General features: G+C 43.0%; 4 protein-coding genes across 15 annotated transcripts in view; 3 read left to right on the top strand and 1 right to left on the bottom strand.

Moving 5' to 3' along the window:
- Positions 1–567: 567 nt before the first annotated feature.
- On the top strand, positions 568–10,527 carry ppm1ba (protein phosphatase, Mg2+/Mn2+ dependent, 1Ba). Of its 7 annotated transcripts, XM_057047103.1 has the most exons (7): positions 1,454–1,505; positions 5,095–6,017; positions 6,197–6,314; positions 6,869–6,983; positions 7,197–7,254; positions 7,830–7,846; positions 8,440–10,527. In XM_057047103.1, coding segments are annotated over exons 1-7 (1,269 nt in total). In that variant the 5' UTR covers positions 1,454–1,468; the 3' UTR covers positions 8,441–10,527. The 7 variants fall into 7 exon arrangements, with proteins under 7 accessions (XP_056903087.1, XP_056903085.1, XP_056903084.1 ...); XM_057047107.1 differs by lacking the exons at positions 1,454–1,505; positions 7,830–7,846 and adding an exon at positions 568–1,070 and having other exon boundaries at positions 5,091–6,017; positions 7,197–7,266; XM_057047105.1 differs by lacking the exons at positions 1,454–1,505; positions 7,830–7,846 and adding an exon at positions 568–941 and having other exon boundaries at positions 7,197–7,266.
- A 365-nt stretch (positions 10,528–10,892) lies between these two features.
- slc3a1 (solute carrier family 3 member 1) lies at positions 10,893–15,733 on the top strand. Its single transcript, XM_057047099.1, has 10 exons — positions 10,893–11,368; positions 12,235–12,414; positions 12,494–12,639; positions 12,741–12,866; positions 12,949–13,068; positions 14,079–14,203; positions 14,430–14,631; positions 14,749–14,925; positions 15,000–15,125; positions 15,202–15,733. Exons 1-10 carry the CDS (start codon positions 10,975–10,977, stop codon positions 15,631–15,633), a joined length of 2,028 nt encoding a protein of 675 aa, XP_056903079.1. The 5' UTR covers positions 10,893–10,974; the 3' UTR covers positions 15,634–15,733.
- prepl (prolyl endopeptidase like) lies at positions 11,482–20,567 on the bottom strand. 2 transcript variants are annotated; one of them, XR_008952615.1, is made up of 16 exons: positions 20,185–20,567; positions 19,960–20,085; positions 19,774–19,840; positions 19,436–19,610; positions 19,251–19,339; positions 19,048–19,174; positions 18,759–18,975; positions 18,379–18,570; positions 18,074–18,286; positions 17,790–17,965; positions 17,503–17,719; positions 17,231–17,380; positions 16,995–17,121; positions 16,066–16,154; positions 13,579–15,852; positions 11,482–13,029 (listed from the first exon to the last, which is right to left on the bottom strand). XR_008952615.1 is itself a non-coding variant. In XM_057047098.1 (15 exons), exons 1-15 carry the CDS (start codon positions 20,302–20,304, stop codon positions 15,775–15,777), a joined length of 2,163 nt encoding a protein of 720 aa, XP_056903078.1. In that variant the 5' UTR covers positions 20,305–20,567; the 3' UTR covers positions 11,482–15,774. The 2 variants fall into 2 exon arrangements, 1 of the variants encoding a protein (XP_056903078.1); XM_057047098.1 differs by having other exon boundaries at positions 11,482–15,852.
- A 130-nt stretch (positions 20,568–20,697) lies between these two features.
- The window catches only part of camkmt (calmodulin-lysine N-methyltransferase), a 61,216-nt gene continuing 54,624 nt past the window's right edge, over positions 20,698–27,289 (top strand). For 3 of the 5 annotated variants that reach the window (XM_057047579.1, XM_057047583.1, XM_057047581.1), the window contains exons 1-3: positions 20,698–21,050; positions 21,278–21,456; positions 21,696–21,760. In XM_057047579.1, coding sequence (XP_056903559.1) covers positions 20,883–21,050; positions 21,278–21,456; positions 21,696–21,760 — 412 coding nt within the window. In that variant the 5' untranslated portion in view covers positions 20,698–20,882. The remainder of the gene's footprint in view (positions 21,051–21,277; positions 21,457–21,695; positions 21,761–27,289) is intronic. The other 2 variants (XM_057047580.1, XM_057047582.1) reach the window with 2 other exon arrangements.

Consider the following 27,289-nt stretch of genomic DNA (forward strand, 5'->3'; position numbering starts at 1 on the left):
GTAGCCTCCCTTTGACCCTGAAAGGGGAAAAGCAGTTAAGAAGAATATGACTATTTATACAACCACAGGAAGACACAGAGGCGTCAATATAATGACATTATCTTTAACACACACTGTAATGGAGCAGTGAATTACTGTGAGTAGAGACTTTTTAATCTGTAAAGGGACAGTTGATTCAAAAACCAAAGAAATGCCTTTATTATATATTCACTGTTTCAAGAGAGAAGTGGGTGAAGTTTATGAGCCAGGGAAATACAACACAGCCAGTTAAATCCTGCAATCAGCTAAAGTTAAAAATGGCTGCTTCGTCAGCTCACATAATGCTACTGTGGTGCTGTCAAATTTTTTTTACACATTATATCCATGATGGTGCTTGAGCAAAAAAACAAATACGTGTTTTTACATACATTTTAAACGCCTAGAGTGCATCTAAGTGCAGCCAGCAACATCATTTTTTCCCACTAGAGAATTGATTGACATATCACGTAGCCAATCGTGTCTCAACTTCGTGTTCGCGTTTAACCAATCAAAGAAGAGAACGAAAGGGGGTGTTCCTACTGCAAACTGCACGTTGAGAAACAACGTCATCTGCTTCATACATTTAGCTTTAGCCAAAAGTAGCTAGTTATACAAATCATTCATAATATTGAACGGAGCGATATTTCTTTAAATATCTTTGTCACGACAGCTCGTGTAGTTTGTATATGTTTTCCGGTTGTTGGTTTTATAATGACAATCATGTACATAAAAGCCTTATTCCGATGCAGAGACATGCTGAAAGGAGAACTAATGGTGTAAAAAGCTGTTAGCCTTATTAAAGCTAGCTGACGAACAGGGGCCGAAAAACCAAAGTGGCTAACCTCGATGACCGATCAGCGCATCACAACAAGGCGGAGTACTGAGCTGAAGCACACGGCTACAAGTTTTCCTCTTCGTATTAAGTGAGTTACTCTGGTTTATCGACGTTTCTGGCAATGTTACCTCGGGATAATCAACACTTTGACAACTTCGCTGTCTATTTATTAGAGCTCCAGTGCCAGTGGTTGTATTAGAAGTTTGGGGACATTAAGGTCAGTAGCTAATAGAATATAACGGCAAAAAATTAAAATTGAGCCTTGTTGTGACAGTGAAGCTGTGCGTTATTATGTTGGCCCGCTAATGAACTCTGATGGGTTTGAATAATTAAAATGGGTTTGAACAATTAAAATGACGTAATGTTTGTTGTTTCATCCTGCAAAAGTGTAGTAGTTTCATGGCTAACATAAATGGCAAAGTAGCACTTATTATTCACTTTATAAAATAATGCTACCTTTTAGCATGGACCGACTGAAATAGACACTTGGCACTTCATTTTAGAAAAAAATGTTCGGTTTTTCCACAATTTCTATCGTCGCAACCTGAAAGTTGACCGTTTTTGCAGGACTTTTAATGTTCTGACCCAGCCGCTAAAATCTGCCCAAAGAACCCAATGAGCACAACGATACAACATCTTTCCCCATCTCTAAGTGAGTAAAATAATGCCCATTTAAACCACTGGTTCTGATCCGTCAGCCATGAAGGCATCACTCATGTATTTTCTGATGTTGGAGAGACGAGGCCTTAATGTCTCTTATCTGCAATATATGGAGGGAAAGATAATTGCTGCATCCCATCAATCTATAAAGCGCCTGGAAACAATTTTGATGGTAAAAGACGCTATATAAATAAAGATTGATTGATTGATAAATACACACACACATATATATGTATGTATACATATATATGCACACACATATGTTTGTGTGTGTGTGTGTAGGCAGGGTCATATATAGGCAGCAGTAATACAAGGTTATATAACATAGTGGATTACTTTATGATCAAAGCCCCTTGGATAATCATTTTGGACCTTTGGACCATCAAAGTTCAAAGTCACTCCAGAATCTGCCACCTCATAGAACATCATCTGTTCATTGCCCCATTGAAAATTAAGATTAAAATCTGTTCATAATTTTGCTAGTTTGCTAACAAACAAATGCCAGCTGTCACATTATCTCCAATAATGGAGGTAATAATGAACCAACATTGCCACTAAATATTGACATATGCCAGGCTGCAAGAAATTATAATTATGTATAATTCTGAAAATGAATAGAATACTGAATATTTAGTTGTCAAATTAAAGAGTTCAGTTGGTGATTTTTAAGTCACTGTTAATGATGTGGTTATAAAGTAGACTAGTCATGTTTGCATGATTTTCCCTAATGATCTAACATTTTATTGCCAAGTTTTACCAATGAACTAATTGGTTTATTATCTGGCTGCTACTTTAATGGGCTTGTCCACCTGACTTGTTCATCACCAATGATGTGTTTTCGTTGGCACCTTGATGGAAACCTGCTCTCATCACAATAATTTTGCCTGACTTGTCCCATCTAAGTATATTTTCACCTTTCAGTTGATTCTATTAACACACAATCATGCACTTTAAACTGGTTTCCTGAGTGTAACTTAATTTTTTTTAGTGCTAGTTGGAAGAGAGGGATAAAAGGAACAGAAAGTCAGTTATTATCAGAAACAGTGTTGACAATTATGTTTATATAAATGTGTTTTGTGGGATCTAACTTTGCTGGTCAATATTTTTATCATAGTTTATGTCAGCTATTATATTTGACAGCCATTGCATATAACATAAATTGGCGTTTACCGTCCACTTCCTGTTGTTGTCACATTGACTCCATTCTTATTGACCACTGACGATGGACAGCGGCTGTCTGTCCACCTGTCTGTCAAAGAGCATTTATTCCAGGAAATCGACTACTTCTTATGCAAATTGATGAGTTATCAAAAAGAAGAGTAATCCCCTGTGTGACAGTTCTGTATCTCAAAATAACACATATAAAACAACTGATTCTTGTTTAGTATCACTTTTTAAAAAAAATGTTGGTTCCTTTAACAGCGATTGCACAATATCGCTGCAGCAACAGGAGACATTTTGTTTTTACTGTGGTGGATGAGATGATCTCACATCATAAGTACCGTAATTTCTGGACTACAGAGCGCACCTGATTAAAAGCCGCATAATCTAATTTTAGAAAGAAAATCAATTTTGTACTTATACAAGCCGCACCGGATTTTAAGCCGCAGGTATCCCACGTAGTAATATGAGAAATTAGATCGAAAACATTCAGTACTGGTATATGTTTTTATTACCGTAAGAGACGAGTCACTGACGAGTGACAGACAGACAGGTAAGAAACAACAGCCACGCTTTTCACTAGTATGTTTCTACAGAGACCTTAAATCCAATTTTCATCATGTCAGTATTTTTTAAATTTTATTTTAATCCGCTTAGCAACATAAATATATTCTACTGGTAAATGCTTTTTTTTTTCTAACGGTGTCTGTAATGCAGCTACCTCGAAATATACGTTTGTATCAGCTACACACAAATTACGTTGTTTATGCTTTTTTACTCAAACAATGAACAATCTAAAACTCCCGATGGCCCACCTCTAAAATCTTCTATTTTCATCGCGGTGGCGATTGCTTTTGCCTTCCGTCTGATTTGTACAGCGGAAACACCGCGGCCGCCTGCTCTCTGTGTGTTCACCCAGTCTTCCAGAACGTTTTCAAGCTCGGGCCACCTGCGATGTTTACGTCTAAAAGCTATTGTCGTCTTTTTGCTTTGGATCAGTTCTTCAGGCGGGCGTCTCCACCAGATTACGTGCGCCAGCTCGATTTCCTTCTTCAACCACCAGAGTGATCACTATTAACTTAAAAGCCGCATCATACGCTTTTCTTCTAGTATTTTCCATGTTGATGAGGGTTAGTAAAAATGACAATAGTTTCACAATAGTTGTGATAGTGCGCCACGAAAAAACCCCATAAATAAGCCGCACTGTAGAATAAGCCGCAGTGTTTAAAGTGTAGGAAAAAAATAGCGGCTTATAGTCCGGAAATTACGGTAGCTGCTGAAACTTCTCTACTCTCTACTCTGTGAAGGTTTTGTAGCTAACAACATTAAGAGCTAACTCACAAATGTATTTCAGCCTTGTCACTGATGCTTGTTACAGCATTACGTCATGTTCTCTACCCTGCCTGTCACCACACAAGAGCTGGGGGGGAGACTGTTGTAGTGGTAGTTCAGTCTGGGTTTGACAGGCTAATCTGACCCTGGTTGGATCCCATCAGCAGCTGATTGTTGAATGGAGTTAGCCTGTAAAGCCTTTAACTGCCTGTCTGAAATCAAATAACTGTGGGGGGGAGGGTCCGTTAGCTGGATTTGTTTCTGTGTGCCCCTGCAAGGCAAAGCCCTCACTATCATGGAATTTTCCTTTAACCTTGGAAAAAGAGAATCAAACCAAAATCAAAGAAGCTTTGACGTTTGATGTGTCGCAGATGAAAGGGCTTTGATTCAAACTATCATACTATATTACAGCTGTTACTAGTTTTACAGCTGCCCTCTTATTCGTTGGTATTGAGTAACCTTAACTGCAGTCGGCAGCTATAGAAAGGCAGAAAATTCAACAAAGTAAGATCTTGAAAACAAAACACACTTGAGTGTGTGTGCCTCTGCACAATATGCAGTGTGTGCAGCATCGTAGGGTTTCATGTTCATTTTCATGTTCATCAAACTACACTAATTCAGTTTTGGGGACATATTCATTGTTTGGACAAGAAAAATGTCCTAGTCTTCCTTTGCTGTTATACTTTGGACAAGCTCATCTGTGTGTCCTCAAGGGACGGGAACGTTGCGCCACTTTTGAAGTGAAATGTATTGATAGTTCTAGTCATGTGTTTATCTGAGGCCGTTTAATGTGATATTCGGTAAGAAATCTGCTACGTTCTCATATTACATAACTAAGTAACACCAACTGGAGTTTTTCCTCAGGGTGAGGCCTGATGCAACTCTTCATTTAGCTAATGCAGGTCCAGTTAATACCATCCTCAACTGCACTTCTTGTGATGACTACTCTGGATTAATTTCTTCAGCACCAAGAACCAAGTTTATTTCTCTTGGGAATACTTGTTTTTGACATTTGGTGTTCATTGTTTTGCTGACCCTGAATGAACTCTCCTGCAGTGGTTCATCTGTGTTTTTCCTGTCTCAGACAGGTAACACTTGGGTCTCTTCAAGCAGAGCCATGGGTGCATTTCTGGATAAGCCCAAGACGGAGAAGCACAACTGTTGCGGGGAGGGCAAAGGCCTGAGCTACGGACTGAGCTCCATGCAGGGTTGGCGAGTGGACATGGAGGACGCTCACACAGCTGTGTTGGGACTTTCTGCTCCCGGTATGAGCGACTGGTCTTTTTTTGCTGTGTACGATGGTCATGCCGGCTCTCGAGTAGCCAACTATTGCTCTAAGCATCTTCTGGATCATATAATCAATGCAAGCTTTGGAGCTGGAGGTTCACAAAGCTCCCACAGTGGCCCCAAGGCTCCAGACGGCTCAGTCATTGACCCTTCATCAGGTTCTCCGACAGTGGAGGCAGTGAAAGCTGGGATCAGGGCAGGCTTCCTGAGAATCGACGAGCACATGCGCAGCTTTTCTGAACTTCGGAACGGCATGGACCGCAGCGGCTCGACGGCGGTTGGAGTCATCATTTCGCCGAAGCATTTCATCTTCTTTAACTGTGGTGACTCTCGAGCCGTTTTGTACCGCAATTCACATGTCTGTTTCTCCACACTTGACCACAAACCATGCAACCCACGCGAAAGAGAGCGGATTCAAAATGCGGGCGGCACAGTGATGATCCAAAGGGTTAACGGATCACTGGCTGTATCGAGGGCCTTGGGGGACTATCATTACAAGTGTGTGGACGGGAAGGGCCCCACAGAGCAACTGGTTAGCCCCGAACCAGCAGTATGTGAGATGACGCGTGCCCCAGAACAGGACCAATTTCTGATACTGGCGTGCGATGGCATCTGGGATGTCATGTCCAACGAGGAACTGTGTGATTTTGTAAAATCGAGACTTGAAGTGTCAGATGATCTGGAGAGAGTCTGCAATGAAGTGGTGGACACCTGCCTGCACAAGGTGTGTCTTATGTTCTTTCTTCAGCAGAATTCAGATGATTTATGCAGAATAATATACCCAATAGCTGAAGTCCTATATAAAAGAAAATGCTGATTTTGTTTTAACTTGCTACATATGAATTTATTGTATCTGCTGCTGTTTTGTTGTTGTTTTTTAAACCCTGTCTTCTTGCATCACAGGGGAGTCGGGATAACATGAGTATTGTTTTAGTGTGTTTGCCTGGCGCTCCCAAAGTGTCAGAGGAAGCTGTGAGAAAAGACGCTGAGCTCAACAATTATCTGGAGTCTCGAGTGGAAGGTGAGAATGCATGAAAGTAAACTGACTGTTTTCATACTGTTCAAGGTTCTGTAGCAGAATTCCATGGAGGTTTCTTTGAAATGACTCCTGATGACTGCTGGGCAGGTTCTGTTCGACTGAAATCATTACACACACGTTCTCTGATTGATCCCGACGTTTCAAAGATAGTGACAACCGGCGACATAGGAATGACACCACCACAACGTCCTTTTCCGCATCCCTTTTCTGAAGTCCCTGTTCTCTCTTCTCCTTCTCTTATTTGAATGGGTTCCCCATCCATCTGGCTATTGGTTACTTCTCCATTTGGTACACATGCATTTGCTCTAGTTACCGTCTGTTCCTGGAAGATGGAAAGAAAATAGGACAAGGGAAAGAATGAACTGGCTGGCCATTGAGCTGGTGTCATACAACTCTGCTCTCTCTCCCCCTCTCGCTCCATATTTGTCTCATTTTCCATTCTACTTTCCTTTTCTTGTCTTACCTTTCCTCAGGTCTTCCTGGCCTTTGGAGGCTTTATGAACAGACTTGTCTAACAATGTCTGCTGTTGTTTTAGAGATGCTGTGTCATGCTGAGGAGGTGGGGTTTCCAGACATGGTAACAGTGATGAGAAGCTTGTCCACTGACAGTGGAATGCCCACCCTGCCACCAGGAGGAGGTCTGGCCAGCAAGTATGTAACCTCTAAAGAGTTCTTACTTTCTAACAACATTGTATGTTATTCCACAGTTTAATAAAGTTATATGTCCAGTTATGTTACATGACTCAAAATCGGCTCCTTGAGGGGATTTTTATGCATGACCATTCAATGCAGAATCAGAATGAAAACACTGTGTTCTTCCTGTCATTAATGTCTAACAGGACACTTTTTTGTCCTCTCTCTCAGACGCAGTGTTATAGAGGCCGTTTACAACCGTTTGAATCTGTACAGGGAGGAAGACGGGGTGAGTGTCGCTGTATGTTGACTTGCTTTGACCTTGGGTTAATGCCTTGTCTACTCAGATCTTTAGGTAAAATCTTAAGCGCAATCAGACTTTTTTTCCCCTTAAAATGTCAGAGTTTGAACCAGACCTTTGCCAGGTGTGCATGTTGTAAACATTTGCTCATTATCTGCTGCAGTATGTGTGTTTGCTTTAGAGCGGGCATTAAAATACTGGTTTTGTTCAACTGAATACAGGTGGATATTTCTGTTCTGCAGACTGTCAGACTGTCGGTTGCAGTCTGGGTTCAGTTTGAAGACTTGTATTTAATTTTCCCGTCACTGTGGTTTCTCTTTCTTTTTCTACTTCTACCTGTTCCTTTTCTTGTCCAACTTTTGGATCACAGTCGGCCGTTGTGTCAGGCCTACTGGCCTGATTAAGACACCACCCACACTTCCTCAGTCTGGAAGTAAAAAAGTCATGGTAGTTTCTCTTAAAGGAATAAACAGATTTTAGCGCCCCAAACTTCACCAACACACATTGACTCATAAGAGATGTGTTGATTTCTCTAACTGTGTGTTCACCTCTGATTAATGCAGCCCTCCTGTTTCATTTGGTAAGTGATGATGTGCTGTGTGTTACTGTTAAACCCTCTCCTTTTCTTCCAACCACCCCCACACACACATGCGCGCGCTCACGTATTCCCGAAGGCATGTAAGTGGCGTCCTGCTACGTATGTCCTGTTCCTCCCCCTGTTGTTCCATCAGTCTCCTTGTTCTGATGTGTCTGTTCCTGTCCACCCCTCTGTTAAAACACACACACGCATGCACTGTTCTTACACGCATGCATCGCAGTTTCAGCAAGTCTTTCCTCGTCTGCACGCGAGGCGCCCGCCTCTGTTACTTTGTCACTTCCTGCCATGGGACCGAGGGATTGATGGGGGGCTGCTGCAGAATGGACCTGTGTGCTCAGGTTTAATGTACACTGACTAACTTCAAATTTGTAGCTGCTTTCCAGCTTTATTGTTTCCTATTTATCCGAGGAAATCGTGGCCTTGAAGTCCAAACACAAATCTACAATCACCATCATTCTAAGGAGTGCTTCTTGTTTGCTAATGCTGTGCTCTTGTTTTCTCCCGTCTCTTGCTCTGTTTTTCCTCCCCCAAATGTTCCTTGTCCTTTTTTCTTCCCCGCTCTCATTACTCTGCAGAGTGGAGATGTACTGGAGTACCACTGGTAGCCATCTAGCACAAAGGCAGGACCACCTCTCTGCACAAAGACATCCATAGTCACCTCCTCCCCCCTTATTGGGAAATAAGTTGAAGCAAAATCCATGGAGTTTACAAATGGACATTAAACCCCTGTGTGGAAGAAAAAATGTTGCCTTTTTATTGTGAAGAGGAACAAGCGAAACTAATAATAATATTGACTGTTTGGAAGGACCGCTACACACCTGGTGTTCATCAGAGGGCAACCAGCTGTTTGTGCCCATCATTAATTCCTCAGAACTGAGGAATCACTCGTGGACACGATCCTGCAAGTTTTTTTTCTTGCTCCTGGTAGACTGCTGGCACTACACTACCACTGTCTCAGCATTCCTCACTGTCCTGGAGCCCAGCAGATAAATACCTAAAGATGAGGAGACATTCTCTTCAAGAGTTTTAATGCAGCTACTCTACACTGGTGTGGCTGGTACTGGTTGGTGTGGCTGGTACTGGATGGTGTGGCTGGTACTGGTGGTGTGGCTGGTACTGGATGGTGTGGCTGGTACTGGTTGGTGTGGCTGGTACTGGATGGTGTGGCTGGCTGCAGACAGGAGCTTACCTTTACTGGGGATTAAATGTCAGACTGCAAGTATTCCCTCCCCGTCTCTCATAACAGTGCAGTAGCTTCTGCTTTTATAGCTTTTTCCCTACGCTTTTGATTCAGTATGTTTTGTCAGAAGTGATTTGTTTATATTGGTGGCCATTTCCAGAATAATAAGCTTTTCATCCCGTTGTTGTCAAAGGTAAAAATAAGTTATGTGTTAGATACAAATGATATATATTCACATTCTGTTGATTTGGTATGTCAGTTCCTCTTTGTCCTATTTGTCCTTCCTGCCCTTTTTGCAAACACAAACCTGGTTTTTCTGAGAGCCGTCTTCTCTCCAGGACTCTGAGGTCATCCATGCAGTTTAAAAAAGCCCCTTTTGATTGGGGCACAACAATATTAATGTAGCATGCACAGCACATTCTGGGCTGACTTTGTGGTCAGTTTATTCGCTAAAGACAATAGATCCAAATCTGTTGACATGTTTCCATAGTGGCCTCATCTTTACCATCAGCCTGTTATCTTTGCCACCAAAGTACAAGAAGAATTTAATTTTAAATTTTTAAACTCTTCATTAACATATTCCACATTTATCATCTAGCATATTTTTTGATACTGCCTATTTTGGGTTGTAACACTGTAAAAAGTGCAACTTTTTGCCCCGTCGGGTAATAGCAGCGGTGATTCTGGTTCATGGTGCCATCTGACCCAGCATGTTTGTGCATTTGCCAGCGGTTGAATTTTCCAGGGTGTGGGGGGGTCGGGGTGTTGGTTAATAAAAGCTGTAACATTTTAAACATGTACATTCCTTTCAGGATTTTGCTCTTTGGGGCCTTGGGAATTTAAATATGAAAACATACTTTTCATTGCATTTGCTGAACTGTTCATGTTTCTGAAGTGTTTCACAGTGTTTCACAAGACAAGGGTTTAATAAAAAGGTGTTTATTTTTCTGAATGTATTAATTTTCCTTTACAGTTTTCACTGTATGGACGGAATTTAAACAGCAACCTATTCTCATGAGGCCCCATAAGAACAAGCTCTCTTTGCGTTTTAGTTTTGTATTCTTTGTGCCTCTGCAGGAAATGTGTTTTCTTTCTTCTTGAAGCATTTCAACTTTTGATGCTGCCATTTATTCTAAATGTAACCAGGTGAGACACAAACTGAACAAAGACAACTGTCCTGTCCTCCCGAGGACAGAGAATTTGTCCAAGCCTTCTGTAATTTGTGGTCAGTGTTAACAGATGTATGCTGTGACTAATATAGACTGACCCAAGTCCTACAGTTAAATTATTCCCTGCTTTTGAAAATGTCGTATTTTGAAGACAGTAGTAGGAAACTGGTGTGCACGTCCTGATCTTTGAATAAATCCAGAAAAGGTTTAACACCCTGAATGCTCACATTCCTTCGTCCTGTATTTCACTATGCTGTTGTGATATTGCGGAACAGTCAGTGAAAATGTCAATAAAACATGCACTTCAGTTCAAATGGCTTCAGCATTTATTGCCCTACTGGCAAATTCAAATCCATTCATCACATTCAAATTCTTTTTTTCTTTTTTTTTCAAAAACATTAACTACATAAAACTAACTACACAACACTTGCGTATATTTTTATACATCCTTTAAAAAAATAACTGATCCCTGTGTAAGTCAGTTAACGCAGTTATAAATTGGTATTACAAATAAAAAAATCCTCAATTTTAAACTTTCATTTGAATAAAAAGAATTTTACAAATCATTTGTCACCTGGTAGTTTTGGGGATATTTCCACTAACATTAAACCACTCCAAATCCCATTAAACGCTCAAATTTCCCACATTCCACAGGTGACTCCGTGCGCGCGCGCGCGCGCGCGGGGTGTACTCTGACCCAGGCGACCATAAATCAAGCCAGTCTGCAGGAGAGCTGTCTTCAGAGTAGTTGCAACGCTGTTATGGAGCTGGTTAGGTGCCACACGAACCCGGGCTTTGAGGATGTGGAAGTCGGTGAGACCACGGCCGAACTGAACACCGTCCCGGAGGAAAAGGGCTGCTCGGCTGCGGGGACGCGGGACGTGGACGCGTCTGAAGAGTACACCCAGATTAAACCATACCCCGGGATGCCCAAGGAGGTGCTGCTGCTGTACTCGTCCCAGGCCCGGTACCGGGTGCCCCGTCAGATCATCTTCTGGCTGACGGTGGCCTGCACCGCGGCGCTGGTGGGCCTCACGGCCACCGTGATCGCGCTGTCCCCCCGGTGCCTGAGCTGGTGGCAGACCTCCCCGATGTACCAGCTCTATCCCCGCTCCTTTAAAGACTCCGACGGCGACGGGATCGGAGACCTTAAAGGTGACGTTCACACGGATATTTGCAGCTATTCTGCTCTCGACTGACATTCAATCCCTCAATTTATTCTAATGCAAACCGCACAAAGGTAAATGATGGAAAACTTACGAGTGTCATAAGCTGTTTGTAACTGTTTAATGAGTCATTTATTAACGGTGAAGAAGCATCATCAGCATTCCCGACATTTGCCCCTGAAACACTTTTTTTTTCTTCCTAACAGCAGGTTTAACAGGCAGAATATTAAAGAGGACACTGTCATATTTGACAGTAGGACAAGAAATCCCTTTTTTCACACATCCACATGTAATTTACCTGGCATCTACTACAGTTAGGGCACTTTTCCCACCCATGTGTCCACAAAAACCTGTTAGACTATTATTGCTATTACTATTATTTTATCCACAGGGTCTATGAGGGCACTTGATCTGACTTGTTTTAGAAATTGCTGCAAGTCTGCATCTATTTACACATGGCTGTCCCATGAGTAAGCATGTATCCTTTTATTGCTATGGAATCAATAAGCAACTTGAAGAATGTGCATGTCAGCATACCCACTCACTCATGCGCACTCATCTTTATCACTGCTGTTCAATATAAGCACACCGCTGAAGCCATATAAACAAAACAGTAAAAATCAAATCTGTATTTTAAACTCCACTAATATAGCTGTGCTGTGGAAATAGTTTAGTTTTCACTGATTCTTTGCATTGGAATAGTTCCTCCTTTTCTCCAAATGTCAATGTCACGAATCAAAGAGACTCATTTGATAACGGCTTGTTGGTGGTTCATCTCAAATGCATCAGTCTTTCTCCCCACAGAGAAAAGTTGCCTTATAAATATTCCCAAATGTTGTTTTCATGGTTTGGCAGGAATCCTCCAGAAGCTGGATCACTTCCAATACCTGAATATTAAGTCAGTGTGGATCGGTCCCCTGTATCGCTCCCCTATGAAGGACTTTGGCTACGACGTGGAGGACTTCCGGAGCATCAGCCCAGAGTTTGGAACCATGCAAGACTTTGACGAGCTCCTGGCCGAGATGCACAACAGAGGTAGGGGCCTTCTGGATCTTATCAGGCTGATCTGATCACAGGAGTTGCTACAGGATTCCTCTATTTCTGCTTTCACCAGGTTTGAATCTGATCATGGATTTCATTCCCAATCACACCAGTGACCGCCATCCCTGGTTCATCCTGAGCCGGACCAGAGACCCTCAATATGAAGATTACTACATCTGGGCCGACTGCAACCAAACTGCACCGAGGCCAAACAACTGGGTCAGCGCTTCAGCCCGTTTTGGCCATTGTGTGGATACTAGCAGTAATGCTGCTGAATAAAGACAGTCTAATCAGATCAGACCCCCACCTTTCCCCTTCAGGTCAGCGTGTTTGGGAACACGTCATGGGCGTACGATGAAGTCCGAGGACAATGCTACCTGCACCAGTTCTTCAAGGAGGAGCCAGATTTGAATCTGAGGAACCCGAGGGTCCGCAAAGAGATGATCGTAAGTGGTCCTCTGCATGCTTTCACTGCTGCGGCCGCTTTCCTGTGTTGTGATGATTGGTCATGCTGTTGCTTTTTTGAAGGATATTATTCGTTTCTGGCTGGAGAAAGGGGTGGATGGCTTCCGGATCGGTTCTGCGAAGTATGCACTGGAGGCTGCACACCTGAGGGATGAACCACAGGTGGACCCAAATAAACCAGCAGTGAGTTTTACATCATTTATTTGTTCCATTGATGGACACCATAATTCTGAGGCCCTTGAACTTAAACCGGTCAAATGGCAACTGCATGGTTCCCTTTAGTCATTTATATCCGAGTTCCTGAATTCTGACCCCAGTAAGCGTTATCCTGAAACTCTGCTTTATTGCTTTTTGTTTGTCCTAGGACTATTTCAACATTAAGTCCAGTTTACAGTCTGCCATAAACAGAGTAAAAAAATCCTGCAATATAATTTAGTTAACTATGTATCCTTAAACACCAGAGTCCAGTTTTTATAGATGAAACACAAACAGTGAGGGAAAACTGACTGTAATCCATCTGCATTTATATCTTATTGGTGTCGGCTGGTCAAGAGTGAAAAAACCAGCAAAACTGTTCTTTGAGAATCCGCGACATGGAGTTAAGCTCACTGAGAAAGAGATTTGGTTCCTTCTCACAGACTGGATTAGCAAAAAAGAGGCATATTTTAGTGGATTAACAAATCTGGGATTTACCTGATGTGCAACAGTTGCACAGAAATGAGTGTGGCTCCATTTGAACCTCTGACTGCTAAAGCTTCTCTCAACATTCCACCCAAGCTGAATGACTTCCTGTTGTGCCGTTGCAGTAGGAAGGTTGCAGGCTGTCCGTCCATCCGTCCGCCTCAATTTTCCCCTCTATTACGCTTGCAAGGTGCCATCATTTGGAGGTGCACATAAATTGTCTCGTCTGTGTTTAAGAATTCTCCGTTAGGTATCAGAATTCTTCGCTCAGCTTGAGTTCTAATTCGTTAAACCCTGAAGTCTATCCCGCGGTCTTTTCCCTCCTCTCTCCCAGGATCTGCTTATTTATTCTTGTACCTACTTGAGACTAGATCCGGTCCTTTGGCCGGAGACAGGAAAAAAAAGTCCCAGTCGCCAGAGGAAATTGCTGCTGACCTCTGTTAATCCACAACAGTGTTGCTCTCCGTTCCTAAAGCTTTTCTACAGTAGTTTTCATGTTCAATTCACTGCAGGAGTCTGTAACATCAGACGAGGACCTCCATCGTGACTACACCACCAGCCAGCTGGGTTTGCATGACCTGCTGAGAGAGTGGAGGGCTGAAATGGATGCCTACAGCCACGAGCCCGGTAGATACAGGTACCGAATCAATAAAAGGATAAAAACGCCGCTGCACACTTTTTTACTGCCAGTGCTTTTTATGTAGCTATTTGTAACATATGGTGATAATGACAAATTTCAATAAATATAAAGGGTGCTTTTTATTATTTGATACAAATTTCTGTTGTAGCCTGAATTTTCAAAGCCATGATATGTCTAGCTGAGGATCCAAGTACATAATAAACAACTTGTGGCTTCACTCCAGGTTGATGGTGACAGAGTCGTATGATTACCATGAGGTGGAAAAGACCATGATGTACTACAGCACGCCACTTGCTAAAGAAAGCGACTTCCCTTTTAACTTTTACTTGCTGGACCTGCCACAAAACAACAGTGGCTTATGGGTTAAACAACTGGTTGACCTTTGGATGGCCAACATGCCCAGAGGACAATGGGCCAACTGGGTGGTAAGTGTGCACTGTCACATTCCAAATTTTGCTCACAGTTGTTTTTTATCTTCCCTTCCAATTCATCATGCTCACTTCTAAACCATCTGTCTCTTTCCTCTTATCCACTCTGATTAGGTTGGGAACCACGACAAGCCTCGAATTGCCTCCACTGCAGGTCAGACCTATGTTGCTCTTATCAATATGCTGCTGCTGACCCTCCCGGGCACACCCAACACCTACTACGGCGAGGAGCTCGGCATGGAGAATATAAACATCACCGGAAGTCAAGATCCAGCTGGCAAATACAACATGGTAAAAACATGAGTGTGGAATGTCTGCTCTAAAGATTCTGGGTTTTTCCTATAATTGCTGTCCATCGAGTGCAGAGGGCCAGTCGGGACCCTCAAAGGTCTCCCATGCAGTGGAGTGATGACATCAATGCTGGATTCAACAATAAAACCAATGTCACCTGGTTACCGCTGCACCCCGACTACAGCCATGTCAACGTTGAGGTACAGCGGAACGCTGCTAACATCTAAACAATAACCTCTTCAACCACCCAAATCCTTGTTTCTCTTTCTCCTGTAGGTCCAGAAGACAGACGAAGGTTCTGTTCTGGCTCAGTACCGTTTCCTCAGCATTCTGCGCCAGTCAGAACTCCCCCTTTACCGCGGTTGGTTCTGTTACATCTATGCCGATGCTGATGTCTTCGCTTACCTCAGGGAGCTGGATGGGCTTGACCAGGCCTTTCTGATCGTGCTCAACTTTGGTACCAAATCTAAAATGACAGATCTCTCCGCTGTTCCCGAGTTACCGCAGCAGTTGAGGGTGCGGATGAGCACGAATCGAGCCAACGATGGCAAGCTCTTGCAAAAGTCTCATATCCAGACAGAAGCTGGAGAGGGTTTGGTGATTGAGTACTCCAGCCACACTCGCTTTAATCCCAACCACCTGGATGAATGCTTCATATCGGAGAAGGCCTGCTATCTGAAGGTGCTGGGCCTACTGTATACATGCTGAGAACATCGCTACTCATTAAATATTACAGCAGTCAGCGAATATTGAGGGCGGTTGTATGTATGTAGTTGATTCCAAATAATAAAAAAAAGATTGTTCCACATGTCTGTTTGTTGTATTGGTACGTTAGTCCTCACAGTTCTGCTATCTCTTTCTCCTGCGTGGAGGCTGAGGGGGGTCCAGGCGCAGCTCCGTATATAAAAACGCTAACTTGAGGGCTTCCTGTGAGGTGAGACAAAAACAGACATATATTTCATCGTGCACTTATCAACAGAGGACTCACAACCAATAGAAACAACCTCTTATTAAGGAGGATTCAAAATGCTTTAGTTTAAAGGTGAAAGTGAGTACATATTGATTAATGTGTCAGTAGATTAGCCTCTGAAATGATAATTTGGGGTGACAATTGCTTTTTGGGAAACAATGTAACTCTACCTCCTCCAGCATCATCTGAAAGTCTTCAGGCCCCAGGTGGTTTGCTCCACACTGAATATTAAGCACTACGCTTGATGCTGGCTCATGTTCTAAAAGAAAATAACAACACGTAGGGGTCAGAGCAGATATGGAATGTTTAGACCTCATGGAATTCCCCCCCACACACACACACACTTACCTCTCCCCAATCCACACCCCCATTTACCCCTCCCCCGATACCCCCCCCCCCCCACCCTTCCCCAAGTTCTTCACATCCTGCTCATCTTCCTTCCTCTGTTGTACAGGCTGTTACACAAGTACGGTCGTGACCTTGACAGCTCCCAGTCTGTGGTGTCTAATCTCTTGCTCCGATACACTATCTCTGACCATGCTAATGGACCTGCCTGCAGATGTCTACGCCATCAGCACTTTATCAAAGGCTCTAGAGAACAGACAGGGTCCGATTAGGGAGACATATATACACACATCCTGGTGTATGCGCGTAGGAACAACTGAAAGAGAGGGAGATAATGTGTGTATTTGAAATGACGATTGGTGGGTGTGCCAGAGTGAGAGGGGTGTAAAAACGAACCGCCAATGTGGGGAGGGCAGATTAAAAGTGAGAGGGAGGCAGAGCCAGTCTGAGGGGAAACGAGAGCAATTAGCTGACATATACACACTCTTATTCTATACCAGAAGGTGACCTTTGCTGTACTTTGGCTGCGAACTTCAGATTCTGTTCGCAGTTTCCCCAAGCTGCAGATACACATTGACACCACTGTTGGGATCTCACCCTTCTCAACTTTGGAACTCTCCAGTGAAAACCAAAACTAAACACACGAGGAACAGGGGGAGATGCATGCTGCAACACAAAACACGACTACATCCACCTACCGCATATACATATACCGTACATACACATGTCCGTGTAATATCAAATGAGCATTTACCTGATTTTGACTTTGTGGTAGAGTATGCATTGATTGCACTCTTTAAAGTCTGACTGTATCTGAGAACACCTGCCAGAGGAATTCTGGAATCATCCCTGTAGGCTGTCAGCAGAATGGATGGGTAGGGCTGAGAGATTCATATATAAAAACATGAATAACACATCTATGGAATGCATAGCAGTTATAGTATGCTTTCAGAGTCTGTCAGAAACATTCAGAAGTGTCATCCTTCTCACCTGAGGAGTGATGTTGTAAAGGGGGCAGTAGGAAGAGATGGAAAGTTTATGTTGAGGGTTTCCTACTGGGTCCCCCCACTCCTCTCTGTCCTCTAAAGTGAGCGGTAGGCTTGGATCTGTCATGATTCCCAACACATCCAGAAAAGGAGCCTGAACACAGAGGCCAGAGAGGTCTTTGGGTGTGCATGCGCTCAACTGTTGTCAGGTATTAGGAAAATATACCCTGGAAAATGCAAGTGAAGACTGAAAGATCCAATAATTTTTCAGGCTACCTGCAGTGTGACAGCCCGCATCATGTGCGGGTGCGTGTTGCATAACGCTGCCACTGGAACAGCCCCTGCACTGAAAGCCGTAAGTGCAGTGAGCGATGGGGAGGAGATGCCTATTGAGAAAAGATGACGGAGACATTCTCGGAGGTCGTCCAAACCCTTTTTCTTCCCTTCCACTCGTGCTTGCCTTTGCCAAGAAAGACCCCGTTCTCCTCCACCCCTGGGAAGTAAACACAAATCTCTACACGTCTTTTCTTACTCCACAAAGTCAACTTGACGTGAAACTCTACCTGATGTGGCAGTACGCCAGAGTCCAGCCCTGCTCCAGCAGCAGCCTCATCTCTGGCCGGAACTCCATGTTGAGATCTTGGCCATAAGCACCATAAACATGGACGAGCAGTGGCACCTCTCTCAAATCTCCCACAGGTAGAGTGTGAAACAGTGTTATTGGCACAGAGGTACCATCCTAGAAAGACAACTTCTACTTTACTAGCATGTTAGTTTTATTAAAGTGAATCCATAACTTTCTATGAACAATAATTGTATAGGGTTGTTGTATAACCAGTGTTCTCACCTTGCTACGGGCCTCCAGGCGTGTGGTGATAATATTGTCTTGGCTTTCTGGGGACAATTCACCTTCTGTGTCTGTTGCTAATAGCCCAACCTCAGGGTACAGACAGCAGGACACCGGCGAGTGTACTGGAGAAGAAATCAAGAACTCAAACACATGTTCTTGTTCTGCCACGTCGGGCCTCTTGGGTTTGATGGAGCAGGCCCAAGAGGGAAGCTAAAGAAATGTCCGCAGATATGATGTTAATAACAAGCTTTTATCAGTAACAGGTGAGGAAGTAAGTAAACAAATGCTTCTGTTAAGCTGACCTGGACAGTGTGAACTTCCTTGGGACTGGCCAAGGGGAAGACAGTCAAGATGAATTCATCAGCTGGTGTTTTTGCAACCAAGACACAGTGGTTTCCAACTATGTCCATGTCTTTGATGATTGTACCAGGTTCTGGAGTAAACAAGGGAATCCATGAGTCCATGGATGGCTTGGAGAGAGGAGCCTGCACCACCTGGTGAGCACACAAATATACAGTCGCTCTGTTTTACCAAGCATGCATCCCTTCTTTATTCCTCAAATGCTTTTTCTTGTTATCTTCTCAAAGACCTTTACAAATACACAGTGTAAAATTTACAGTCTGGACAGAACTAAACACTTATCCCGCTTGTACGTAATCTGGTAAGTGGGTGTTGCCATTACCTGGTACTCCTGTCCTGGTCCAGTGCTAGCCAGAATAATCAGCCTCCCTCTCCAGTGCTCCACGTGGTACAGGAGGTCCAGCTGGCGTGGCTGAACCAGGAAAGGTTCGAAAGGAGATGTTGTTAAATTAACTAGCAACACCTCTGAAGTGGTTCTGCTGGTACAGTTAATGCTTAGCATCCGCTGGTCTCTGGAGAGGGCCACCTCAACAAACACTCTGGAGAGGTGACAGAGTTTACAGGTTATTTGGGAGCAGATACAACTCAAGCACCACATTAGTTCTGCTTACTCTGGGCGTGTTTCTTCATGGACGGAGGTTATCTCGGTTTCTGCGCTGGTCAAGCTCAGACGGAAGACTCTGCTGCAGCGCAGAGCCTCCAGAGTTGTGTAGAACAGGACATCATCTGTGGCCCATTCTTCACCCATGTGCACACAGGCAACACTCATTTAGGACATTATTGATGTTCAGTTTTCAAATGACTTAAAACATACCAAAGCTGAAGACTTTATCCAAAGACAATATGATGTTGGGATCTTCCAGGGCAGAAGAATTTGCTTTTCCAAGCTTCACAATCACACACCTGTGTTGTTATGGGGCATTTATCCTGTTAATAATTCAGTAATTTTCCAATTTTAAATATCATAAAGAAGCTAAATGATGTTTGTTCTACTTTCACCTTAGCTCCTCTCTGTAATCACTCTTCACTGTAGCAGCGAGATGCTTTTCCTTTGGGGACAGACGTATTCTCTGCACAGTCCACTGATGTATTTTTTTCTCTTTGTCAATATCAAGCCCGTTATTTAGTTGAGAGACATGTCCAAGATTTAGCACCTGCTCTGGCATCATGTCACCTACAAATAGTGGGATCACAGCGGTTATAAATAATAAGACTATTACATCCTCCAGGCCTGCCTGAAGTCATAGATTTGATGATAGAGAGTTGGAAGTTCCATTTCTATAACCAATGGGCTGGTTTTTACACCATTGACAGCTGTTAATATTTGTACTTCTTACTTTGTCTCCTATCCATTCTGTAGATGCCATCACTTTCAATGAAGTACACATGGTCATGTCCACATATCTGTTTCAAGCATTTAACAGTTCAGCAAGACAAGCATCAATGATTTCACAAGGCTTTTTGATTTGAATGTCTTATACAGCAGCCCAAATTGCGATGTTATTACAGGAAACACTCCTTACCACTGAGTAATCAGGTATGTTGGAGAACCTCTTGTATGATGCTCTTAGTCTCCTGCTGAAATATTTCGCCAGGTCCTTGTATTTCTCCAGGTTATTGGTGAAACTATCAACTGATGAGTGTGAGTCCTACAAAAAGTTGAGGTTGCCGAGTGAATTAACGAACAGAACATTTACGCAGTTACTATCAGCCAACTTGATGTGACATTGATAACCTAATGATCTTACCGACGCACGATAACGTTGGATGTAGACCCACGAATTTCGTTTGTGATCGGCAGAAAGAATTAGGCGTAATGAGGCGCGGAAACGGGAGAATTTGGGCAAAAAACATGGACGAAAAACCATTGCGATTATTTATCGTCTACATTTAATGAGAAAAATCACACAGATGCTGTCACAGAGAGGGTTCTAACCTAAGGGTTTTCTGACTAACCAGCTGGGCAACTGCCATTGCGTCTCTAAATGCTAACAATAGGAAGTTAGTTTGAAATTAGGACAAAAGATTGGTGATTTAAAGAGTTTAAAGCCAAAATTCTCGCGTTTTCTTACTTCTGCGACGAGTCAAACCAATACACGTGCTTCGTTCCGTAAACACAGCCTACTGTTGATGACGTGATCGAAGCGCCAGACTAAACTAATCGTATTCTGATATGAGCTGCTGGATTCTCAGGACCTAACCACGCCGCAGTTTCGCTCGATTGTCTCGACTATCTATTGCTATGCCTCGAAAGCCAAAAGTGTACGGAAGTAGAAGGGTTACATTGCGAGTGGATGGAATGCCAAGCCATACTTGCGATCCTTTCTACAGTTAAGCAAATTACACTAAACAGTTTATTGTTACCGCTTGGCTGTCGACAGCAGCAAAATCCAAGAACCCAACACATTTCTTTGGTGCAGCAACTTTAGCCATAAAGAAAATCAAAATGGAGAGAGACTCACCTGCTGCCGGTGCTGCAGAGAAAACCGAGCCGGCATCATCTTCGAGGAAAAACGCGACTGAAGAAGCCGGTGAGATTAACTCGCATATGTCCAGGGATGCCACTTGTGCTACAGCTGAGGTCGCCAAGGCCAGGTGGACATTACTCAGACAGGTATATTCGAAGAAAACAAGTTAATGGAAACAATGACAGTCATATGTTAGTTTTTTAATTAAAGAGCAGTATGTCCTAACAGCCTTAATTCATTCAAAGAGAGTAATTTCGGAGAGCAGATAGTTTTAATGTCAGGGTGGATATACTCACCCCGCCCCCCCCGACTTTAACTGTTGTAAAGAAGTTAACATTAAAACATTTTTCTTTACGCTCCCCAACTCTCACAGGTTTTGCGACAAAAGCAGGTGGACAATCCAGAAATCAAACAAGTGTCTGTTCGTAGGTTTTCGACATTTGACCTTTTTACCAGGAAAAATCCCAAGACACAAAACTCTGGTGATACTACTGATGACCAGTGGGTGGAGTACAGCAGTGTCTACTCTGCAGAGTGCAGTTGCTTGCTCAGGTACACACGCACACGCACACACACACACACACACCACACACACACACACAAACACCACTGGTGAGAGGCCCTCATCAGAGCAACATGGGCTGCACACACATGTATGGAAGCATACAGCACTTAATAATACCTAATTTATACATTAAGATGAAATGATGTGGGGGATGACTCATAAATATGCAAAAATAATGAAGCAGACACAAATTTAGAGGATTTTGATAGAAATCTCTGTCTTTCAGGGATAACTTAGGGCCTCTGCGAGTCAACGAAGTGCTCAACAGTTTTGACAACACTGGCAATGTCTGTAAGTACACATTTTGTCATGAGGATGATGTATTTTGACAAAATAACTTTACTGTCGTATAGCCTGACAGAAATGTTCTGGTCGATCTGTTTGAAAGAGATCATGTTTCTCATCTGGATTCTCAAGTAAAATAATTTTCGACAAATGTTCTCTCATCAGACTCTATTCACACATCTAATAATTGTAGAAGGTGCTAGATGTTATAGGAGGACAAAGGGGGGCACTCAAACAGAAAACTATCCTTGTTTTATTGTCATTCAGTGAAATTTTGTGTGGGTTCTTTCAACCCGGTTGAAAAAGAGAGAATATGCTTTGCACAGCGCGTGACACATGTTAATTCTACTCTGAACAGGGTTTTAATTAACAGATTGCCTTTTCATTCTATTCTCCAGATTGTATTGCATTTACTTATTGGTCAGAGGATTGTTTTTACTGGATTGATGTGGAGCTCTCATGTTATGTGTTTTTTTAAATAGAAAAGGGTTCCATTAGTGCATGTGTAGTTTTGATTAGCCAGTCAGAGCCATTTATCTGGTATGAAGTTTTTGTAAATTTTGTAAAACTTTGCAGACCCACTTATTGACATTATTCATATATATGACTCCCTAAATGTTTAGCATGCTTTCAACTCTTTCTTACAGACATTTGATGGCTCATGTTAGAGGTCACATATTATCCAACCAGATGTTTTCACAGTACCAGTAATTGAGGTCAGAGGTTCAGAGTTTAGGGCCACGTTTGTGGAAGCTGGGATCAGACTATAAATTGTAGTTTAAGGTACATTTTAAGTCATTTATTCTTTTACAGCAGTCCTCTAATGTCAGAGTGGATTATGGCATCGCATCCGCTATGCCTATCATTAACGTTTGATCCCAAAAATATCGACTCTATTGAAATAGTTGTTTTAATAGCCCATGAATGTTTGCTGAACAGTCTTCTGCCACCAGCAGAAATCCCCTCCCTAGACCAACATCTCAACTGACATCACTCGCCCTCATCTGTCTCGCACAGTCCAGCCCTCTTACTCATTTCTTTCTTCTTTTCACCCCCCCACCCCATCTCCGCTCAGCTGGAGTTGTGCTTGGCCAGATGGGTAACTGAGTTCCTGACTCGGCCAGTGGATTAGCACAGCCGGAGATGAAAGCATAGAAAAGGGGAAGAAGGGGAGATGGTGGGTGGGCATGCCAGAGGTGGATTGTGTGAGATCCTGTGTGTGTGTGTGTGTGTGTGTGTGTGCGTGCATGTGCGTGCATGCGTATGTTTAAAGAGTGATCCAGCTCCCTCCTGTTCTCCATCTCATGTTTGGGACTAGTAATGCGTGAGATCAATTAGGATTGGTTGAGAGGATGTTCTGAAAGGCTCCGAGGTGACCTTGCCAGAGCTCTAGGGTGTATTTTTGATAGTGGGAATCAGAAAGTAACTCCTCTAAAAACACAAACGCATACCTACTTGTGTGTACTTGATGCACAGCTGTGCCCATCTACAGAATCTGCACAGTGCTAATTTCACATGGCTCACCATCATTTGCACATCTCAATAATTCCTAACCCATGAGGTGTGGACAAGCCCAAATCCTGGGGGTCCTTGTCCTCCTGAATAGGAGGCTAAAAAGCCTTGCCGGATTAGCCCACTGGCTCTAAAATGTGTGGACTCAGCTTAAAATTGCTGCCCCCTCTCAGCATGACCCTCTCTTCGGGTTATTGTATTTGTGCCACCACTGTGCACGTATGTGAACAATATGTTGTTTCTTAAGGTGGCGGTAAGCTGGAGTCAATGGTTTCATTTCCAGCACAGAGTATCAGGACAGGCGTTGCCATCAAGACGCTTTAGTGAATGGAGAGTGGCTTTGTTATATCAGAGGGGATGTGCTTTATCTGTGTGTCTGTTATACAGTAGCACTACAAAAACATAAAATTCAAGACACATAATCCCATGAGGACAAGTCCTGTTTGTGTACAGTTAATCAATCCTGTGTGTGTATAAATTATATACAGGTCAATTATGTCGGTCTTTCTGTCCCAGTTTGACTGCATAAGAGTTGGGGTTTTGGTGTAAAATCACCTCCTATGTGATACAGATTGCTTTCCTCTTAATGAGGTATTTAAAGCCAGCGCAGCCCCTTTGGCAGCTGCTGAAAAGATGAGGAAATGCGGTTACGTTTGTAATTGTTTAACATGCTCATTGAAAGTTTGGGCCTATTTCAATCTGATCTGGATCACTTTGAACTGTTTGAACTCTGAACTTGTGACCCTACTGGTTTTTTGGATGTCAGCGGGGGCTTGTAATCATAAAAAAGCTTTGTGCCGTCTTTGTTGGGGGTTCTGGGGGTGCTTGTCTGTGAGGATCAGGATTTTAGGACACAATACTGGGCCTTGGGGTTGGGTGACAAAGAATGCATCAGAGGAAGTGTATACATGTCTATGTGTCTTTGAGTGGGTTTAGCTGGAGCTTGTTGACATTGCTGAGCTTTGGGTAAGAGGACTTGTTGGTCTGTGAGGTTACTTGGACACACACACACACACACACACACACACACACACACACACACACACACACACACACACACACACACACACACACACACACACACACACACACAGTCTATATATTCAAAAGCAGGACGAATAATTGAGTGTTCTTGACTCTAACGACAGCTTCTATTCCAATCCCCAAAACATGCAGTGCTAATTGCGTGTCTGTGTCTGAATGTGTGTGTGCATGCGTGTGGTTGTGTGCGTGGCCACGTTAAGCTGAGCTTCCACACAAAGGCTAATAGAGCCATCTGTACTACAACTGCCGTTTTATGAATGGCTGCTAGCCCTTCAGCCCATCTATTATCTCCAACAGACTTTGCCTCTCACCCTTGCTGGTAACAACTGTAAGGAAAACAGAAAGGTTAAAGGTGTTAGCTGGGCCTGTGCGTGTCTATCACATGATGCCTTGGTGACGTCCTATCTTTTTTGTCTTTTCCTGCAGCACTCTTGGACAAATGTGTTTTATTTTCCATATCCAGTGGATTGGTGTTTGATGTGCCATACTTGTGGCACTTTATTCCTAGTGACAGGGTGGTTGTGCAGACGTGTTCTTGTATGTGTGTGTTGTAGAGTCATAGTTACCCCCTGTAGCCTCCCCTTGTACCAAGCCTTTAGCAGAACCCTGTTTGCATAATTATGCTAATTCAATGTGCCATAGTGCTAATTAGACCTTGTTAGACAATAGCACGAGACTTGGATCTGGCACCCGTATACACATGCATACACACACACACACACACGCACACACACACGGGCACATGCAGACTGTTGTGTCATTGACAAGGTTTGTGGAACCCCTCTGTGACATTTATAACACGCTCTGTAGAGAAATGGTTCTCCGTTATTATGCTCTGGACGATGCTCAGGTGTCTCTTACCCCTTTGATTTTAACTAATGGAACAAAAATCAATGTGAGACTAAAATGTGCCGCAGGCTTTATCAGAATCTTGTTAAATGCTCTACGCCCCTATATTTTGGTTTATTATATGTGATAGGGCTGTTAAATTCACTACATACAAGTCAATAGCAAACATGTACAAGTAATTCCAGGACACGTGCACGATAATTAGCTACATAACTCATTTAAATTTTAAAGTTTTCTACTGATGATGAATTTATGACTCATGTAATTTTTAAACACAATAAAAATACAGAATATACAGATGCCTATTCAATAAATGTGATGAATGAGCCAAGTTTTCATTTGATGTTGAATATGGGAAATCATTAGAGTTCATTTGTAAAAAGGCTACAATGTTTACGTTGCTTTAAAGTGTGCATGCAGAAGTGCGTCTGTGTCAGGGGCAATGGGGGGATGGAGGTAGTTCAAGAAAGACTTTGAGTGGCTTGAGGGCACATTGACAGAGTTGCCGGTTGACTTAATTGAAAGTAATTGATTTTTGCATTTTCCACAGCCTTGTTGGTTCCAGTAACTGTGCCCTCAAGTGTTGCTGGATGTTGGAAGCTTCTTGACACTTGAGGAGTAAACAGTCGCCACAGTGTATCTGCACACAAGCTGATGCGAATCTGTAGTTCCAGACATAGATGTCGTGCTTGCTCTCTCACTCTCTCACTCTCTGTTTTTTTTCTCACGTACACAAATAGAGATTGAAAGTGTGCTGCTGGGTGTAGCTTTGCTCACAGTGTTTTCCCATTACAGCCAGCAGTTCATTATTTAAATTGCTCCATGTCTGTGTGTGTGTGCACGGGTGCATGCATGCGTACGTGTGTCTTTGTCCAGATGCATGGCCACTATTACCAGTAAGCGGTGGGGATTAAGTTCAGGAAATGAGTAGAGCGTTAAAGAGTGTTTCCCTACCCAGTGCTCTTGCATTGTCACTGCGGCTAATACTCAGCTAATTACAAGGACATACTTTAACAGCAAGCTCAGTCTGCAGCCCCCATGTGTCTCCACTTCTCCCCCTCCTTTTCTTAAGTTCCTCCCTCATCCTAGAATTAGGGAATGAAATGAAAGAGAGAAAGAAAGAAGTAATAGTAATAACAGGCTGCACCCCTCCCTAAAAGCTCTCCCTCCCTCTGGACGGATACAATTATTGGATTTTTCTCCATTTAAGTCACCCAACCCCTGTGAGCCCCTCCTGGCAGTTCCCCCTTGCTAAGCTTAGCTTACGGTGGCCTCTAAAAAAGAGGTAACAGTACAATATCATTTAGTTTTCTTTATTTTTTTGTGGACTTTGGAATGTAAAATGTATACAAAGAATTCCTCTTCATTCCTGATGAAAAGAAATAGATGAATTAATTAAAAGTGCTTGAAACGCTGGGACATTTTGAGGAAAAAAACATGTTCTTTTATGCAAATCACATGGCATCCTCTTGATTTGTATTTCTGAGTGTTTTTCCAATGAAATTTCAAAACTGGTATGAAAGCTATGAATTACAGTGTGCGGCTTCTGCATTGAACTTAAACAAAGGAAACTCTTATAAAACAGAGGAAAGTCATGATTATAACCTTGGTTAGTTGTATTTCCCTCATGCCTGCGGTGGGGCAGAATTTCTCAAGTGCCATATCTGAATCTGAAAATGTAAATTCACCAATTTTCTGGGATTTTGGTTTGCCACAATTTTGCCAGTTGTGGCAGCATTTACTCACGTGTGTGTGTGTGTGTGTGTGTGTGTGTGTGTGTGTGGTGTGTGTGTGTGTGTGTGTGGTGTGTGTGTGTGTGTGTGTGTGTGTGTGTGTGCATGGGTGCACGCGTTTGAAGAATTCGACCACAGGGGCCTTCAACTGTCACTTGGTCATGCTAATGCTAAAGAAGATGTTGACATTAATGGGAGAGTGCTAAATGCTAATGTGAGTTAGCATGGGTCTCTGAAGGGAAGGTTAACTGATTTTCAAGTGGCCCCCTGAGAGACTTCCCTAATCACTCACTGTAGCATCCTTCCTAAGCTCCAGGCTGAAGGGACCACAGCTACAGTTTAATGGCTATTTAGACTGGCAAACAGCATATTGAACTCCTGCTGTAATTAAATACAC

This window comes from Takifugu flavidus, chromosome 11 (assembly GCF_003711565.1).
Source record: "Takifugu flavidus isolate HTHZ2018 chromosome 11, ASM371156v2, whole genome shotgun sequence".
In the NCBI taxonomy this organism is placed as follows: Eukaryota; Metazoa; Chordata; class Actinopteri; order Tetraodontiformes; family Tetraodontidae; genus Takifugu; species Takifugu flavidus.

Excerpts from the sequence above, each read along its gene's own strand:
- ppm1ba (XM_057047101.1), top strand. The coding sequence starts at position 1,469 with ATGAGCACAACGATACAACATCTTTCCCCATCTCTAA. Across the intron at positions 6,018-6,196 it reads TGGACACCTGCCTGCACAAG|GGGAGTCGGGATAACATGAG; the intron begins GTGTGTCTTATG and ends CTTGCATCACAG. Across the intron at positions 6,315-6,868 it reads TCTGGAGTCTCGAGTGGAAG|AGATGCTGTGTCATGCTGAG; the intron begins GTGAGAATGCAT and ends CTGTTGTTTTAG.
- slc3a1 (XM_057047099.1), top strand. The coding sequence starts at position 10,975 with ATGGAGCTGGTTAGGTGCCACACGAACCCGGGCTTTGAGGATGTGGAA. Across the intron at positions 11,369-12,234 it reads CGGGATCGGAGACCTTAAAG|GAATCCTCCAGAAGCTGGAT; the intron begins GTGACGTTCACA and ends ATGGTTTGGCAG. Across the intron at positions 14,926-14,999 it reads CAGCTGGCAAATACAACATG|AGGGCCAGTCGGGACCCTCA; the intron begins GTAAAAACATGA and ends CATCGAGTGCAG.
- prepl (XM_057047098.1), bottom strand. The coding sequence starts at position 20,304 with ATGGTTTTTCGTCCATGTTTTTTGCCCAAATTCTCCCGTTTCCGCGCC. Across the intron at positions 20,086-20,184 it reads TCCAACGTTATCGTGCGTCG|GACTCACACTCATCAGTTGA; the intron begins GTAAGATCATTA and ends AACTTTTTGTAG. Across the intron at positions 19,611-19,773 it reads CAGAATGGATAGGAGACAAA|GTGACATGATGCCAGAGCAG; the intron begins GTAAGAAGTACA and ends CACTATTTGTAG.